Source organism: Nilaparvata lugens, chromosome 8 (genome assembly GCF_014356525.2).
Source record: "Nilaparvata lugens isolate BPH chromosome 8, ASM1435652v1, whole genome shotgun sequence".
Taxonomy (NCBI): domain Eukaryota; kingdom Metazoa; phylum Arthropoda; class Insecta; order Hemiptera; family Delphacidae; genus Nilaparvata; species Nilaparvata lugens.
The window spans coordinates 20945332-20964412 of NC_052511.1; the positions used below are offsets into that span (position 1 = coordinate 20945332).

The 19081-nt window shown below is 33.7% G+C and overlaps 1 protein-coding gene across 1 annotated transcript in view; it reads left to right on the forward strand.

The window, feature by feature from the left end:
* The window catches only part of LOC111050683 (unconventional myosin-XV), a 122253-nt gene that overhangs the window by 44089 nt on the left and 59083 nt on the right, over window positions 1–19081 (forward strand). Inside the window, exons 3-5 of the mRNA XM_039435088.1 lie at window positions 17219–17307; window positions 17863–17926; window positions 18752–18861. Of these exons, the coding sequence (XP_039291022.1) occupies window positions 17219–17307; window positions 17863–17926; window positions 18752–18861 (263 nt within the window). The remainder of the gene's footprint in view (window positions 1–17218; window positions 17308–17862; window positions 17927–18751; window positions 18862–19081) is intronic.

A 19081-nucleotide genomic window follows, 5' to 3' on the forward strand; every position in this document is an offset into this window, starting at 1 on the left:
GGCTGGCGAGTGCTGGTTCTTCCTTCTCAAGTTTTACAGATCCTCTTTCCGACTTTCAAATTAGCATAAAATTTAAATATCTCAATCCTCCGCCATTAAATTCAAATAGATCTTACAAAAAATGCCAAAATATTGCTTAGATTATATGATTAATAATTTCTTTGCATTCGAGCCATATTGATAACATAGATTACACAAATTTTTACACAAAATCTACTACATTTATATAAATATATATAAATATTTTTGAATTGGCCTACAGTTGCCGCCTATTAACTGCCGTTTTACTATTGGTGCATGCAAATTTTATTAGGTATTCATGCGCCTGGTAACTCTTATTTCCTGAATACATTAAATTATTTTTATTTGGTTTTTTATTTATGCTCTTTGCATGCTAGTTAATATTCTATATATTAATATTAATTCCATGCTACCTAATAATTAGCCACGTGGACGGGTGTTTTTTCACATTGCACACCATCCGAATGCAATAAAGCTCTGCCAAGGGGTTTTGGTCAGATTCTACGTTCTTCGGTTTGATCGATCTCTAGGTCACCGATCTGTGAATACATCTACCTAACCTCAATCTTCAAATATTTTATAAATAATCTATTTATGAGTAATAAACTTCCTTCAAATCCTTTTTAAGTTCTTGTACCATTTAGCCAGAACAAGCTGATGCTATCTTATCTTGATTATTATCTGCTTGGCGATATTAGCCAATTACTTTATTTTTAGACCTATTACTATTTCTGTTAGGGCTTTTCATCTACCCAGATTTAAATATGTTACAATAGTTGAAAAAATAGTTATTCACTTGTTCTTATTTTGTCTGGGTCTAGGAAAGACTTCACCTTAATTGACAAATGTATAATTATTCAATTAGATTACAGAAGAGGTTCAAAAGGGCGGGGAAGGTTGAGAAAGGTTAGATTGTGATGAGATAGATATTGGAAGGAGACAAGTATAATAATTGTTTACGGTTTTAGAAGTATGATGTGGAATTAATGATATAACAGAGGACAACTAAGAAAGGGAAAGATATATTGAAATAGTTGAATGGAATGAGGATATAATATTGAAAAAAAATTTTTGTAAAATATTATACAGAGTCGTGGTACTGTATTACAATTGTGTGATTATTTTAGAAGACAATGTTGCTTACATATGTGTTGATTTGAACTTGGATGGATAGTAGGCATAGTGACATTATCTAAAATCCAAGATCCTGGTGGTATTCGAACCCAAAACTATTTTACTATTAATAGCGCCTTATACGACTATACTTCCATAGACCCCAACGAAATCATTTCTACAATTCTTATTTCAAATACATTTCTTTCACAATATCTATTAGTCTAATGCCTACAGTTCCAAATGATATTGTTTGACATCCCTCTCAATCTCCGACAAATATACTCATCTCTTTTCTTTTACGGTTCTCTTTCTATCTGCTCATCTCTGGTTTTATTATGTCCATGTAAGTTACTATGTTTGTGAAACAAAAACATTGAAACAAACTTATTCTATCACAGCATGATTATTTTCGGTTGAAGAGCATTAAAAAAATAGTATTATGAATAAATTCAGTACAGATTAATTTAGAAACTTCATCTTTGAAACACAAGTAAAAAGGTAAAGCGATCAGAGAAAAATCTTAAATTATCGACCGGAATTTCAATTAAACCACTCAACTACTAAAACTCTTATTTTATTAGAACAAAACTCATCATGTGCCAATGAGCATGCGAAACAATTTTCTCAACACCACATCATCATCATCATCACTGGAAGAGTACTTTGAATTTTTTCTGCAACGCTTCGGCATCTCGCTAACAGGTTTTGCAGAACCCCGCTTCAAATAATTGACCCAGTTTGGCTTTCTGGATTTTTTCCCCACGATGACCCAATTTTTTCAAAATGGATTTTAGTGGCGGAAACCAACATCTCTCACCTCACATGTATCGTTTCGATTAGATCTTATGACTCAACCTGAATGGATAGCATTTGCTCTTTGCTGTTTTACTAATTTGATTGTATGGTAAGAGATGTAGTGGTATTTCTCCATAACTGAAAAAATATGACGTTAATGTTGCTCCTTGAACAATAACAATCAACATCAGTTCAGCTAAAGGTGTGGCAGGTGTTGCCATGGAGCCTGGCTCTGTAATTTAAATTGATTTTGAACAAAAAATACAGTGGTATTGACAACGTCTTTGTCTTTGAGTCCTGTTTTACTGTTAATTGAAATAACTGTTAGCTTCTGCTTAGGCTCCACAGGTCCATACACTCAGTGGCTCAATTATTATTATGGCTCAAGTTGAATATAGTTTGACAAGTTATTGAAGTGATATTTCAAATTTGGTCATACTGTATCATACTATAATTTATCATACTGGTCATACTGTAATTTGGTCATTCTGTATATTAAAGTATTGGATGTAATTTCTTAATATGGCCGATTCAATCTACATGAAATGCAGGATGTTGCTAATTCATTATTTGTTTGAAATATTTTAACAACAATACTTTGAAATAGGTTCCTACTCACATGAAAACTATTTTAGAGTTCAAACCACTTAGGATCATTGGTTGGCCAAACTCCTTGATTATCATGATCAAACAGAGAGTATACTCCCATTGATCAAATTCTTATCTGTGGAATCACTCAATTTAATTAGGCGTTGTACATTCAATGTTCAACGTCTGTCAGAACACAGTCAGATCAAAGTTAACGGTCAACCAAATCACCTCACCTTGTAAACCTTGAATGTACCGCTTTCACCAGCCATCTATAAAATGTCTGACAACTTTTAACGGAAGAGAAAAAAGCTTTGAAACGTTGCTGCCTGCTTTAAACAAGACTGTTTCAGCATATAAACATGATAAAGTGCATAAACTTGTTTGCCAATAAAACTGTTCTAGGCGGCAAATTAATTTATGTCGTTCGGTTTAACTTGTAAAACTTCTCATACTTTTTCTGTTTGAACTTATAGTGCGATTCACTAAAATCTGTCAGTATTGCTAGAATGGGAAGCATTGATATTAAGTATCTTGATAATAACTAATATTCTGACAGAGTAAAATGCTTTTTCTGGTTGAACCAATAGTGTGGTTCGCTTAAACCTGTCAGAATTACTAGAGTGGAATCTTATTTGTAAGCAATGCTAAAGTGAATCTGAATTTACTGACAGATAATTCTCTCGTTGAATATCGCAGTAAATCAAATATGTATCATGAAGTTTTCAAAGAAGTTCCGTAGTACTTGGGTTTCCAATTAATTGACTAGTTGAATGGATTTAGAGGTGAAAAGAGTTGTACTTGTACGTGATTTTGTAGTATGTAGGCTGGTAAGTTTTTATTGGTCATCTATACAAGTTCTTTTTTCAAGTTGAATTATTATATTTTAACGATAAGTTGTATGATGTATGAACTACTATAATTTGTTTCGATAAATTAATGGATGTTGTAGGATTGCAAGCTGGTTTTGAAGTGAATGTTTCTCTTTATAAGTATGTGAGATGTAATCAGGAATTGAAGAATCAGAAATCAGGAATTGAAGAATCAGAAATCAGGTTATTTGAAGGAATTGAATTGTACAAGTGTTAATCATAAACAATATCTCAAAACAAGTTAATTGTTTGACCATATCTTAGATTCGGGTGAGATGTTTCGGGATATTTTGATGTATTTTTTTACAGTGTCATCTTAACATTAATACCGTCGCTTTTCATTTAACCAATGCTGACAGTTCAATAAGAATATCAATATTAGAATTTCAGCATTGGTCAAGTCTTAAATCGAAAGTGTTGCTATAGGAATTTTGAAACTTCCAGGTGGATTTCACTAAAAAAATATGCCTATTTATTGAGTATCGTATTCGTCTTGTCGTGATGATGGGGTAGTTAGAGGAAGTTAAAATAGAAGGAAGAGAGAAGAAGAAGAAGAAGAAGAAGAAGAAGAAGAAGAAGAAGAAGAAGAAGAAAGCACGTGAGTAATTGTTCACGCTATCTTATCGACAAGTAGAAGAATGTAAGATCCGTGAATGAATGGGAGGTGAAGGATTCTCAATATCTATCCTATCATCTCTCTCAAACCACAAGACCAGGAAATTCGAGGAGCAAAAAAGTAAAGAGAGACGAAGAAGACAAACAGAAGAGTGAAATAAAAACGCATAGAAGGACAAAGAAAGAGTTATAAAGAAGAAAACAAGAGGTAAAGGAAACAAACTTTTTCAAAGCATTCACCGCTCTAACTTTCTAATTCCTCGTATAACTCAAACGAAATTTTCCGAAGCAGCTATTAAAGCTCCTCCTACCCTTGTTTACTCGATATGAGAGATGTTGTTGATATTTTTCTATCGGAAAGAATTTCTTGAATAAATTAAATATGCTGGGTACTTTTACTTTCTCTGTCCAACGTGTAGCCTTTGGCCTTGCCGCTTGCCCTCCTGGCATTCTGGACGTGATTTCAAAGTCCAACGTCGAAGGTCGGGCAACAATCGATGAATAATGAATTGTTCACTGTTATCTTCTCTGGTCTCTGGGAGCCTGGACGTGGATATCCATCTTGTTTTTCTTATTAATTCTATGTTAATTCATTCTTTATGTCATTGTCTTTCTATTCATTTATCTGAAATTATATCAATTAACGTATTTTATTCAAGGCTAAGAGACATGTCTTCTCACTACGATATTATTTACTACATATTATTAATTCTAACTGAAACTCAAGTTCATTCATAATTCCAACATTTCTTATTCAAAATTAACGTTGTTCTTCTTCTTTATGATTCTCATGTATGGAAGTAGATATATTCATATTCTAATCTAATAATTCCAAATATTATTATTCTATCATCCATTCCCATTAACTATAATTCATCTATTCCATACTATAGCCTGTTATGGTATTAGTTCCTTCCAATGTCCATGGTAATTGCACTGTTATATTCTAATTATCTTCGTTCCTCCAATATGAAATTCCTAACTTCTCATTCTTTATTTTATTTCGACAAATATCACATATAATTACCAATAATTATCAGAATAATTTGGATAGAAGAAATAAGGTTAACCTTGAGTTAATTCTCTCCCGATTTTTTTGAAATGACAAAGTTCAAAAAGAGGTTCGGTTTTCATTTTTACATCTTTTTCGGATCAAAAATATTTATATAAACCCATAGTACTCGTAGAAAAAGGGTGCTGGTATTATTTTATTCTATTTCTTGTATGAAGAAATACGTTATTAGATTTTACAAACCAATAATTAGAGGCATTATTATCAGTTTCTTAATTTCTCCCTATTCTAGACTGTCAATTTTATTCTTCTCATTCAAAAAAACATGATTGCCACTTTGAAACTTTCTTGAGTTGATCTCGCAAGCTATGCTTGAGGTCTCATCTCATTTCTCTGTAAGACCATATAGGTAAGAGCAACTCAATAAACTTCAAACCCCAGACATATATATCAATCACCCTAGCTTCAGTCAACTACCATAATGCATATGATTATCAATCATGCTAATTTCAAATACCGGTCTTCAACGCACAAATTGCAATCTGCAAATATTCAAACCAATTATTATGATTATATTGGCAGCCATGTTGAAGGAAAGTGAATAAGACAGTACTACAGGATTATACATAGTAATATTGATTGCGTGGTTTCCATTGGAGTTACATGGTGATACTGTATATAACCATGTTGAACTGGGGGTTATATATTAGTGAAGATTCGAAGTCTGACTTTCACCCGAGATTGCTGAAGGCGTTCGTATCCCAAACAAGGTAAATTCCATTACCATTTTATTGCTGTATATTATGTCTATACCCATCAATATATAATATAGATGAGTAATGAATCCAGGAGGGTGCACTTATTCACTGTTATTATTACAAATATCTATGGTGAGATTCACTACTTACTGTCAGCATTGTTTGAATGGGTTGCATTGATGTTATCTATGAGGAATGCTGAACGTTTGAGGTGAATCTAAGTATGCCTTCCAGCTTAGAATGGCGGTAGGACAAACATCTCATTATGCAGAAACAATATTCAGTATTTGCCGGTAGACTCGGCTTTCCATGTAATGCTGGTAATAGTGATCTCAAATTTATGTAGACGTTATATGGGGAAGCTGTATGCATCGTTATACGTATCAGGTGAAAGGGGTTCACGAAATTGGAGAGAATTGGTTGACGATATTCTCGTTGGACGAATATGGATTTATCGAGTAAATTGTGAATGAGCTGAATGGAATGATGAAATGGTTTTTAATATTCAATTGCTTGTGAATTGGTGATAATTGCAGGAAATATAAGATTAATAATAATATTGGCTATTATTATTTCCATCTGTAAATATAAGATTGTTTGATAGAAATGGAGGTATACTTCCTCATAACTTATCATAACGATAGACTCCACTTTTTACTTTTTAGTATATAATATCATAGAGTAAAGGTAACTATCATTATTATTATTATTAAACGATTATTTCTGTCATCTCTGATAATATTCAAGTAGCCTAGTAGTGAAAGTAATGTTGCCGAATAAAATTATCACTTGGAATATTGTATTGATTACTCATTCATGAAACAAATAGCAGAAAAGGTGAATACAATACGACTCACTTTTTCAACATGGATTCAAATTCATTATTGATAGTTTTATCATGATTTACAATATCTTCAAAAGTAATGCTCCACTGTGAGAATAAATTTGAACAAAATCTTGATATTTGGACCCATTGATGGGACAAAACTCACAAATAATAGTTTTGGGCGATTGACTGTTTTTCTCTTCTCTAAATATTTCATTTATTTGCTCCATCCAATAAGGATTAATAACATAGAAACAGGATTACATAAGAAGATATCTCATGGTGTAGGTCGTTTATGTTCCAAATTCCGAGGTAATTTTTTCTTAAATCAAGCCTGTAGATTACTGTCTTCTGTTATCTATTATTACTGTTTTGGCCGTGAGAATAGCATAGCATGAGAGACTATCAGCATAACACAGAATAGCTTCACGAAAAACATCTACTAGAACTATTGGCATGAGTTAACAGTGAAATTTGGAAAATAAACTCTATAGCATGATATATCTTCTCATGCTATCTTTTCTCTATGGTATTGGATACTGGAGGTGTAGGAAGTACAGTAGTATTAGAATGGAAAAAATATAAAAAAGCCGATTATTGACAATGTCTGAAGTCCCTTTAATTCAAAAATATATTAGTTATACAGTAGAAGTATACCTACTATTCTAGTACGATTGTATACTAGGGGAATGTTAGAAGTACTAAACATCACTATCTCTATCCAATCAGCACACTTCAAGTTGTTCAATTTTGGTCACAGAAAACCAGACCAGCCCATAGTCAGAAAGTGAAAAAACAACTAAGCTGTGGTGGAGAAATCGAAATGAACACTAGAACACTGCAGGATATGTTCTAAACGACTTCCTTTATTAGTGAAGGTTGTATTCACGTACTATAAACACTGACATGTTAGAAATATAGATATATTGAGAATGTAGGTGGTTGAACCCATCTTCGATTTTCGCCAGCTGTAACAGCTTCGAAGGTAATTGAACCCTCATACAAATATAGATATTAATCTATGAAAGGCTGCTACATTGAATATGTATACTGTTGCCTGCATTTGAATGTCTGTATTCAGGAGGGTTTGCACAGTATAAATAATGCTTAAACATGATGGGTGTTGAAATCGATTCCCAACTCCAAGTAAGTATTACATTTATATTTTAGAACCTAAAGCTGTTCCGATTTGCTTCAATCCCTACTTACCTTGTGCAACAGATCTTTGTTGTGTTGAACAACCCGAATGCAATATAGTAGGATCACACCTCTTATATATTTTTAACATAATTATACTATGATATGAGTATGGAAAGTTTAGTCTGGTTCAGTCGTGAGAAGAATCTTGAAATTGCAGCGGAGTAGAGGCAGCCAAGCTTTTTCTCACGATATTTCATATTATCCCTGTTTTAATTAATGTTAAAACTCTCATATATGTTAAACAGTTCCAGTGAATCCAGAGTACAAAGCAACTATGATCTAACCTATGTTTCACTATTTAACCAACACTTCCTGTACTTACACTTTTTCCTAATTCAATCTTCCAACAGAATAGAAGTACAGTTATGAAGCTTCTCTAATCCTGTCATTTTTATTCATCCAGTACAAAATTCTATTACAAAGATAGAATGACGCCGGTAGAACTTGATTATTATCTCGTGACAATGTAATTTCGCAAAATTATTTTACTTTGTCACTTTTTTGTCTGTTGTATTTTTTGAGCAATTTCATTTATGATGATGTACATTTTCACACTTGTTTTTTTCTCTCTAGTAAATTTCTTCCCTCTATTATTATTCTCACCTCTGGTTCTGTGGCAATGATTGATGAAGATGAGCAAGATGTTTCTAAAGGTAACTGATTTCATTCCATGATGACCAGAATACCCACCATTTCTCCTACTAGTTCCGATTTTATGAATATTCAGAGAACCAGAATAGATTAATATGATTTTTGTTGGTAAAGTGACTATTTTTCATCTTTCTATCGTCAATATATGCTCTTCTGTTTCATGGAGTCAATAATACACTCTACACTTTATCATCTTTTATCTCAGAATTTTCATATAGAATTATTGAAAAATGTTCACCCTTCTTTTCAAAATGTGCGCTTATATTTGGTCGACTGGAAGTTGAAAATTTCCCACTTATTGATTCATTCTCATTTTTCATCTCATTCTATGAAAGATGTAGATAGATATAGTTTTATAGTTGTTCCAAGGAAGAGATCTTGAATCATGAATATATTGGTTGTAATACAGATATACATTTCAGAGAGATGCTGGTAGTAGAAGACTATTAAGGACCGCCCAAGTCTTTCATCTGCCATTTATGAAACGGTATCAACCTAGTGGTCAAATCGTACATTATAATCTCCTCAGCGGAAATGCTATGCAAAAATCATAACAACCTGTAATTTATTTGATAAATATGACGGGCGAAATTTTATGCTACGCTTTCAGTATCTACTCCTTTTGAATGTCCTTTCTCTACTACCGTTTTTAGATGATTGCCATTTTAGGATAATATATTTTTTAGGGAACAGCTTTTTGTAGAGTGACTTGCTATGAAAAATATTAAGCTCGCTAAACTACAGTTCGCAAGTATAACTGTATAAACTGTATATTCTAAATTATTCAATTCATTTATTATATTAAAATGTTTTTAAACGAGTTTAGTGTTTTCTCATTTTTTGAATACATACTTTTTATGATGCTCACATGAGTACGTGGGGAATGGAAGTTGTAGTGATAAAACACGAGAACCACAATTTTAGTCAATTTTTGAACCATCAGGAAGGTATTTTGAATTGAAAAATCAATTTATCAATCAATAATTTTATTCATATCAACACAACACAAAAAAATTAAAAAAAAAACAAAAAAATCACAATCAAAAATAAATGTCCAATAAAATACAAAAACAGGCTTCATGGTGGGGTGTGCTGAGAAGAAAGAAAGGAGGAAAAATACCTAGCCAACTATGGTTTCCCATTTAATAGGCAGGTAGAGGGTATACATTAGAAGAAATATTTTTGTAGTTTCTATATGCTTTCAGTTAATCAATGAACTCTTTCTCATTATCTTAATGAATGAATGAAAATAAGATACAGTATAAAATTTCTCCGCATTGACAATACTCTGCGTAGGCGATTAATAATATTAATAATATTGTGATAGCCCACTCCAGTTTTTAGAAGTCATCTATGTATATTTTCATTCATTATCAAATTTCAATGATTGCACTGGTAACATTATTTAAATTCATTATTCGTTATCCAATTTCAAAATTATTGAATTCATTATACTTCATTATTTCAAGTCCATAGCTTGAAACGTGAAATATTTGAATTTCCCCTTTGAACTCCCTTTCTCTTTCAAACTTGTATTCTTTCAAAACTCCGTTTCCCCAAATTATTTTCTCCTCTCAATACTATTTTCAAAAGCTTACTCCTCCTTCTCAACTCCTTTTCTCCTTTCTCACTCCTTACCCCGCCTTCTCAGCTCCAGTATCACTCTCTACTCTGAATGGAAGCCAGTAATTCCAGCCACCGATTCCTGTCAAACTATTCGATAGCTATGTCTCAATCCTTGATTCCGGCAGCAAATATTCAAAATACGTCGTATCGAATTGCATAGACAAGCAACAGCAGCAGTTATAGCAGCATTACAAACCAATAGCATAGTGGTAGAATCAGCTGTATTACATCTATTTCCATTATTGTAATGTTCCCATTGCTTCATCGTACCAACTGTAGCCCACGGTCTATTTGGCATTTTGCCCTTTCAAAGCACTCTGCTTAGAAACTACAAACCTTCTGTCAGTTATCAACATTTATCACTTAGCCGATTTGTTTCGCTGATTTTTTTCGCAACAGATACGTTTACAGGCATGAAATCATACGGATAAATTTGCGTTCCACGTTCTGAACGAGACAGACCTAGAATTGAATTGTAAAGGTCGTAATTTTCTACATTGGGCGAACGATTTGCTTAGAGATTGAAAAATTGCCTGTAGCGATTCAATCAGTAATGCGTTAGGTTAGTGTTTTCAAACTAAATTCTCACTGAATTTCCATCCATCGATGAGATAAGGTATTGACGGAGATCAGATCAATAGATGCAATTAATAAAGGACTTAATTGAATGGTTAGTGATTGAACCTAATCAGTATAATGTTTGAAATGTCTACATCACTATTACAGTTAGTTTCAAATTCGATTAATTCAATCACTTGCAGTGGAAAATAACAAAATAATTTATATTTATTTATACATTGATAGATACATCTTTATTAAGAATAGGTTTAATAGTTTTCTTTATTAATTTTATTATTTACTCAAGACTCGTATACTCTCTAAGGGTGGAACTCATCTATTTATCCAACAGGAATAGATACTCCTGTTATAGGATATATTATAGATTGGCAATTGAGACCTCATTCAGGGGTTGAGGCAGAGATGTACGCGAAAAGCTAGATAAGGTTCCCAAAAATCTATACTATCTCAAAGTTTCAGTACCTGAAACACGATATCAACTATATAGAAACTGTGAAATATTCAATCTGATTTGTTCAACAACCACAATACTCCTAACAAGAATATCTATCATGATTCAAGTACAAAAAAAGGTGTCAAAATATTTTAGAATACTTCACATTCAACTCGAGTAAAGCTGTCAGAAATTCAGGGTAGAATCACGAGCCACTTCAACCCCATTTTTTTCAGAACAACCACGCCACCTCCTAAACCATGGTCGACTACGATCATTTTCAGTACATTGAAAAACACACCTCGGCAGTCGAAATCTGATTTCATTTCATTCCACTCCACTTCTCATTCTACATTACACCTTCTTACTTCAACATTTTATACTTATTTACTTTACTCATTCACTCATGCATACTTTCGAAAAATAGAATACAGCTCTCACTTCACCCAATACATTTTATAACGGCGAGTGGAAAAGTCTGTATTTCACAGTAGTTGCCAGGTAAGAATAAATTTTCCTCTTCTTCTTCTTCTTCTTCTTCTTCTTCTTCTTCTTCTTCTCTTCTTCTTCTTCTTTTTCTATTCAATCTTTTTCTTCTTCAAAATTCTTGTTGGTGCATAATTGTGATTGGAGAATGCCAGTTACCATTGAGAGCCCGATAATAGAACCATCACTTTCCTTTGGATGCTTCTTTTCCACTGTTTTTGGCATTCTTTATAATGTATATTTGAACTCAATATCTAGATAGCAACAGCAATTTCACGAGTTCCCATCTACTTGTATATTTTCTTTCTATTTCTCTTATTTTTTTTCTCTCTCTCTCTCTCCTGCTTCTCCTTCTCCATCTTTGCTTTTTCTCTTTGAGAAGATCCAATGCAATTGATCGAGATTGCATGGTCTACATCCATGAGAATGAGCATCCATCCGTTGAATAATGAAACGAATAATCAACAAAAATCTACTCCATTTCTGATTATTGCCTCAACTGATCCGTGATCCCTGAATTTTGAATATCGATCGTGAATTTCAGTTATGATATTGTCACGTCTCATCATGATATCCTCTTTGAAACTGCGTCACACTTTTATGGATTCTTTTTACGTTAATCGCCCTCTTATTGCAAGCCATTCATTTGCTGTTGTACTGAAACATTCCTTTTTATGTAAACTTATTCATTGATCTCTTCTTTTTAGGAAGTTGTGGTTGAATCAGCGGTAAGCGTAATATCAAATCGCTCTGATTAGATGAACTAATTGCTCTTGGTTCTCCGGTTGTAATCCTGACTGTTTATTTATTTATTGGATAGAGCAAACAATACAAAAGTCAGAAGAGAAAAAACAGGCTATTGCCCAAAACTTTTTTCTATTTCTAAATTTTGACTTTAATTGCCAAATTTAATATTATATAGGTTATTATTCTATTCCAATTTCTCCACCAAATCATTATTCTTGAAATCCCACATCAAAATAGAACAAACAATTTCAAATCAAGATAGCTTGACTGTTCAAAAAACACTATTAAACTATTTTAGAGATAGAACCCTACTAGACTGATTGAATCTATGATTTACAATCGATCAATGCGTATTTTAAAACATGAATAGATCAGGCTTAATTATTACTATGATTGTTGGAACGCACTACTAATCAAATTCCGATCCTGTAGAGCGTGAAAACGATTCGAGCCGTCGTTGAGACTGGATATTACCTACCGGAGTTCAGAGCAGAGAACTTCAACGTAAAACAACGACAGCAGCTGCAGATTGAAGGCATTGTTCAATGGAAGCCAAACTACCCTCTGCTCTGATATTGACCACGACCCAAACCTTTGTCTACAATTTGTTCTTTGACTGGCCTTTCAACCCTATTCTCCTCCTCCTCTTCAAACTCCTCCTCCTCTTCCTTCTCATTTTCTTCTTCTTCATCTACATCGACGTTTTCTTCTGTCTCTTCTTCTTCTTTCTTGTAGTTGTCCTGTTGTTCATCAGAATCCTTTACAATCCTTTGCGGTTTAGAACAATCGGACTCCTGGTTCCATTAGAAGAGAAGAATGGGGAGAAGGTGGTGGGGAAGGAGAAGGTTGAGGGGTGAATCATAAAAGGTGAGGAGGTGAAATAGCAGTGAGAGGAGGAGAAGGATGAGGTAATATAGCTGCTTTGGAATGACGGAGTGAATAGGTAACAGGACAACAGGAGGTTGTCTCCAGTCCCCAGATAGATAGCGAATAGTCTCTCTTCTGTTTCACTCTCAATCCGTACTTTTTTCCCTACTACATCTACTATCCTTGTGCATGAATTTTTACTTATCATGTCTGTGTTTGAAGCAGTGCTTGAACATCCTCTAATTTCATTTTATTCATTTTCTATTTAGTTTCCTTTATCCACTCTTCAACTTTTTGTTTTTAACTATCAACTACATATTTTCCTTAATTATATTTATATTTGAGTACGTGGTTTCTATCTTTCCATATACTTGGATAATTTTCCTTTCTTCGTCAATTTCATCATAATTCATCCCTCAATTCCCCCTTTACTATGAATATATCATTCACTTTCATTATTTCTTCTAAATCTCACTGCTTATGCACTTTTCTCTTCGAGCTCTCACTTATGATTACACTAATAAGATCTCTATTACTTCGTTTCTCTTTTTCCCACTTGTCTCCGGATACAAGGCAAAGTTTCTTTGTCCAATTCTCCCTCAATTCCTCTTTCTTTCTCCTCCTGATTTGTTCATCTCCAACCATCCACCATCCTCTCCCATCATCATCTTACTTTCTCTCTCCCACTTGATACGACCATACGTTTTCAACTGACAGCAGCAGCAGGGGAGTTGTAGCGGGAGAGGGCGGGGCTACTTTACCACTAACAAAACCTCACAATTGGATTTTCCAACAAAACCCACCTCCACCATCACCTCTTTATTTGTTTTTTCGCTTCACCCTGTACGTAGACGGCCTAAAAAAGTGCCTCTTTTGTTGAATTTGAATCAAGTGATTTTGAGCGCGCGCGCGTTCGTGTGTACGTGTGTGTGCGGTGGAAAACATTTCCCGAAAGACTGATGAAAAGTCTTTTCAATGCCGCGTCTGAAAGTTAGTTTTCGGCAGGGAGTGGTAGCGGTGATGTATCCCTGTGAATTCCCAGAGGTGTAATGAATCTAGCTGCTTCCCGAGTGTAACTTGCTCGCTTATGAACTTCTTGTAGGTCGTTTAGATTATTATTACTGGAGTGGAGTTGGTGACACAGCCATCCGTGTTGTCCTGGGGGAATGCTGACACCGGGTTCGATGAGTTCTATCACTTTCTTTATAGTTTAATTTCAGACTTAATACTTAATCAATAAATTTGAGTCAAAATAGTCAATGCTCCAGAGGATTGAATCCATGCATACTTGGAAGTAATGATGTAGTTTTATTGAATTGAATACCATAGATGAGGATCAATAGATCCCGGAACTATCCATGAAAATCATTTATTGATTATGGATGTTCATTTTTTTCTCTGAAAGCAAATTAATCATTCACCCTATACCTTAAATGAAAATGAGAGCTTTGATTTATTTAATAAGGATATTTTGTTTAACTGCAGATAATCAGTTTCTTGTTCAATTACTTGTTCAAAGTCAAATGCTCGTAGAATGAGGAGTCATTTAATGGGAAAAATTGAGATATCAATAGAAAATTTATCAAATAGCCTGATAAATCACCCAACAAATTGTGTTACGGGTGGTTGATAATCTGCGTCACCAAATATCAAAACTACAATCTACGAGGATACAGCTTGTAGAATTCTCTAACCCTATCTTGCTGTTCTCTGACACCAGGGTAGGCCTAGTCGCTTCAGGTGGATAGGCATCAGTATTTTTGAGGCTTTATTCATGTTTCAATTACATCTTGTTGGATATTCGATTGTGAAACTCTTGTTTACAAATAGGATTGAAAATTATATTAGATTTTCATTGAATATTGCTTCATATTCTAAATCTGGCAATTCAAGACTGTGTTCCTTGAAGAATTTCAAATTCCCTTCGGAATGAAGACTTGCCTGTCTGAAACTCCTTTTACTACTTTAATCATAGAACAATCAATCTCAAACTACTTGAATCTTCGATGTATATGGTCTCAGCCATATACTGTATTTTGGTAATCAGTCATTCTCTTCCACCTATTTTCTATCGTCTTTCTCCTTCTTTTCCACCTTCTTCTCTTTTCCTCTCTTCTCTCTCTACCCTACTTTCTAATCTACCCTATTCTCTTCTTCCCTTTTGTCAAACTTGTTCTACTTCTTATTGTTCTTTGTCACTATTGCAAAGGAAAAACCTAAATTTGCAGTTGCGTATCTACTACTAAAAATTATATGCATGTGGATGCGTATTCATTACTTTAATATTATAGTATATAGTGCATTACATGATTTGAAACAAAATCATATCTATCAATTCCTTTATATACTCCTGATAACATATAAAATCTGATGGAGAACTGTAACTATTCTATATTATGTATATCTGTATGTAGCATTATATTGCATCGTCTCCTGTTATCTAGATTTCATGCGGTAGATCCGCTTCCTAAAAATATAGCAGTAACGCGTTCAAGATTTCCTCCGATAATTATCCTAATTGTTATGACTAGCCTAGAGAGGCAAGTCTGGCTGTGGACCAGATTACAACACGAGTGGATGCTCTGCTCTCTTCATGTCTGCAAGCATCGCCAACTTCAAAATTATTTCTTATAATTAGAAACGTCTCGACCGTTAACTTGGAATGTAGCTTGGTTACAGTTTTGAGATTAGTTCTGTATTACAGTGTTCCTTGTATACAGAACTTTAAACGGCGGGTCAAGTTAACTTAGATCAAGATATGGTGTCTGATCAGACGTGAGATTTGTAATTTTTGTTCAGAGGTTGAAATTTGATTTTTGTTTGTGCAATTTTCTGTATTTCACTGAATTGATGGATGGATTTTTTATGATTATTTTGTTCACTGTTCAGCATTTGCAACATTCATAGATAAATTTCAGGAATAAAACTTGAATCAAATATAGCATTTGATAAAACTCGATGACAATTTATTTTCGACTTGTGAACTGGAAAAATATTGCATGTATGATATACTACTTGGAGTTGAAATGTCACATTTTGCAATACATCACACATTCTAAAGCAATAACATAGTCACGGTTCAATTTCGTCGAAAACTTTTCCCCACATGCAAAATTTGTCTCTCGGAAAGTTTTAGTACATTTTTTCCGAGACTGACACAAAAAAGCAGGTTGTTTTCGTCTCTGAAATTCGTTGAGTGTCTGAGAAAGTAGACTCAGAAATTGTGTATGATGAAGGACAATAGAAATTTCTACTCGCCGAGTTGAACAAGTGGTTTTTTTAGTTGATGCCATTTCGGAATGAGAATGGTAGTGGCGGCGTTATATTCCCCATGGAAATTTGAAGTTGTACTCTGTATTGCTCGCTTACACTACAAGGGTTCTTTTAACATTTAATGTTCTGTTTCTTGTTTTTCCTGTTCTTTTTCTTCTACCTATTCAGTCTCCGCCTTCCCCTCCTTTTGCTTCACCCACTCTGCTTCTATTCCTCTTTCTACTCCAACTCCAGCTTCTTTTCCACCTTCTCTCCTCTGTCTACTTCACTACTATCTCTATTCCTTTTTCCTTATCTTCTTCATTCATCTACTTATTTCTCTTTTTCATACACTTGATGTGTTTATTGCAAGGTCCAATCTACTGCAAATTCCATGAACGTTCAATTTACATTACAACTAGCATACCAACTACTCCCTATTAATTATTATATTTTCATTCTTATTCATGACTATTCACTTTTCCTCAAAAAGTGATTATACAATTGAAATTGAAGATAAATTGATTAGAACAGGATTCAATGAATAATGATTCTCATTTCAACCCATTTTATCCTGTGAAATACAAGAGTATTCATGATCATATTTCGGAATATATGTACGAGTTTGTATGTTGATTCTCATTAGCGACTGGATCACTTGATACACTATAATTTTTTGTTGAAACTTTTATCTTTGACGATGCTCTTCTATTTTTTTTTTCATTTTCTGACTGGTCATCCACTAATTGATATTTATGTATGTTTCTGTTGCAGCCCCAGGTATTCTCGCTCACCTCAGCCAATGGGGTCAGGAGAAGGCAGGATCTTGGACAAAATGGAATCGAAGATATGATACAACTTTCGTGAGTATCTTATCAACATTATTCATTCAATTTAGTAATGTATTTAATTTACAGAACATCAATGCAATTCAGTCTCAATTCTTTTCTAATATCTTAATTATTCGCCTCTTTATTCAGTCAAGTGTCCAACTCTTACAGTCTAATCCAGCTCCGTTAATGGAGTAACCACAGCTGAGACATCTCAGCTCAATCATTCACTACACAGGTCACAAACATCAACAGAATAAACACAATTTGTCAACTAATTAACCGAACACTAGAAAATCTGATCTCAAATGGAAGCAATATGTACCATACTGAATTAATATTACCATACTGACTCCAACTCAGAAGATTGGAGTTAACACACCATCCACAATATAATACAAATCAACATAAGACAACTGAATTGAAATCAGTGTAGTAACACAAATGAATTCGAAGTAATTGAATTCAAATCAACATGTTTATTGTTTATTGGATAGATGACATTATCACAGATGGAAGTAATAATTTCAATAGACTTCTGTATAAAATGTGTAACCAGGATATCAATAATGTATTCTCCATTTACAGAGATCTCAACGAAGCATCATTACTATGGAACCTGAAAATACGTTACGACAGGGAACTGATCTATGTGAGTATTACATTCATTATGCATCACGGTATTGAAATTTCTAATGAATTTTGAAATGTTTTTCTTGTATTGTACCGAAATATTTCCTTTTGTGTCGCTTATTGATTCCTTATAGGAGTCAATAAATTGTTTCTTTCGTGCTTCAATTTAAATATTAAGCATATTCAGTGAAAAAATCAAGTGTTGACTGTCAAAGTAACTGTAAAGGTGCGTACAGATATACGCGCCGCGAACATGAGCAATTCACTTTTAATCAGCTGATGCCAAGCTTTTTTTATATCTGTATCTTACCGTTTCTGTGAAAATACAGATATGTTCGCGGCGCGTAAATCTGTACGCACCCTAATACAGGCCCATTCACCCCTTCTGAATTCAAATGAGTTTGTATGAATGAGAATCTCTCATATGTCTATCAGATAATAAATATTTGACAACAAAGATTTTGATTCACATTATTGCTGATCATTCATTGAATGAAACATTCTATTCCTCTTCTTCAAAAGTTTTCTCCTATATTATAAGCTTCTCTTCAAAGTAGATACTCATTAATCAGTAAAAACGATTCTAGGATCCCATGAAGTCATTCATACTAATTTGTTGAAAATTTGCTTATCGTAACTTTTTTCTATATATTTCAAAATCTCTGCAAGTCTGTATTTTTACCATGCCGAGGGTAGCTTTTGATTACAAGCTATTTTTAAGCTGAAGATAGCGAAAGATTACCTCTCTTTCAATCACAATCACCTTCATTTGAAAACATTCATGGCATAGTATTAAGAAATATCTCTTGATTCAAATGAATAATAAATTTCATATCTGTTCCAGACCTACGTAGGGAGTATACTAATAGCAGTAAATCCCTACAAGATGTACGACATGTATGGCCTTGACGTGGTCAAGAAATATGAAGGGCAAATTCTTGGCAGTCTACCACCGTAAGTGATAAGCCCATTTTAATACCAGTTCTCAGATAGTTGAGTTTCAACATTCCTTGCATGCCTGATCTTAGCACGTGAACAATATATGTCATTTTAATAAATACTAACAATCAATTTTAGAGTGTCAAACATCGGTTTTGGAAAGGCTCCAGAATAACAATGATGTAGTGATAAAACTGTTCTGAATCACGAACTACGATAATTTTATGGTTGAAAT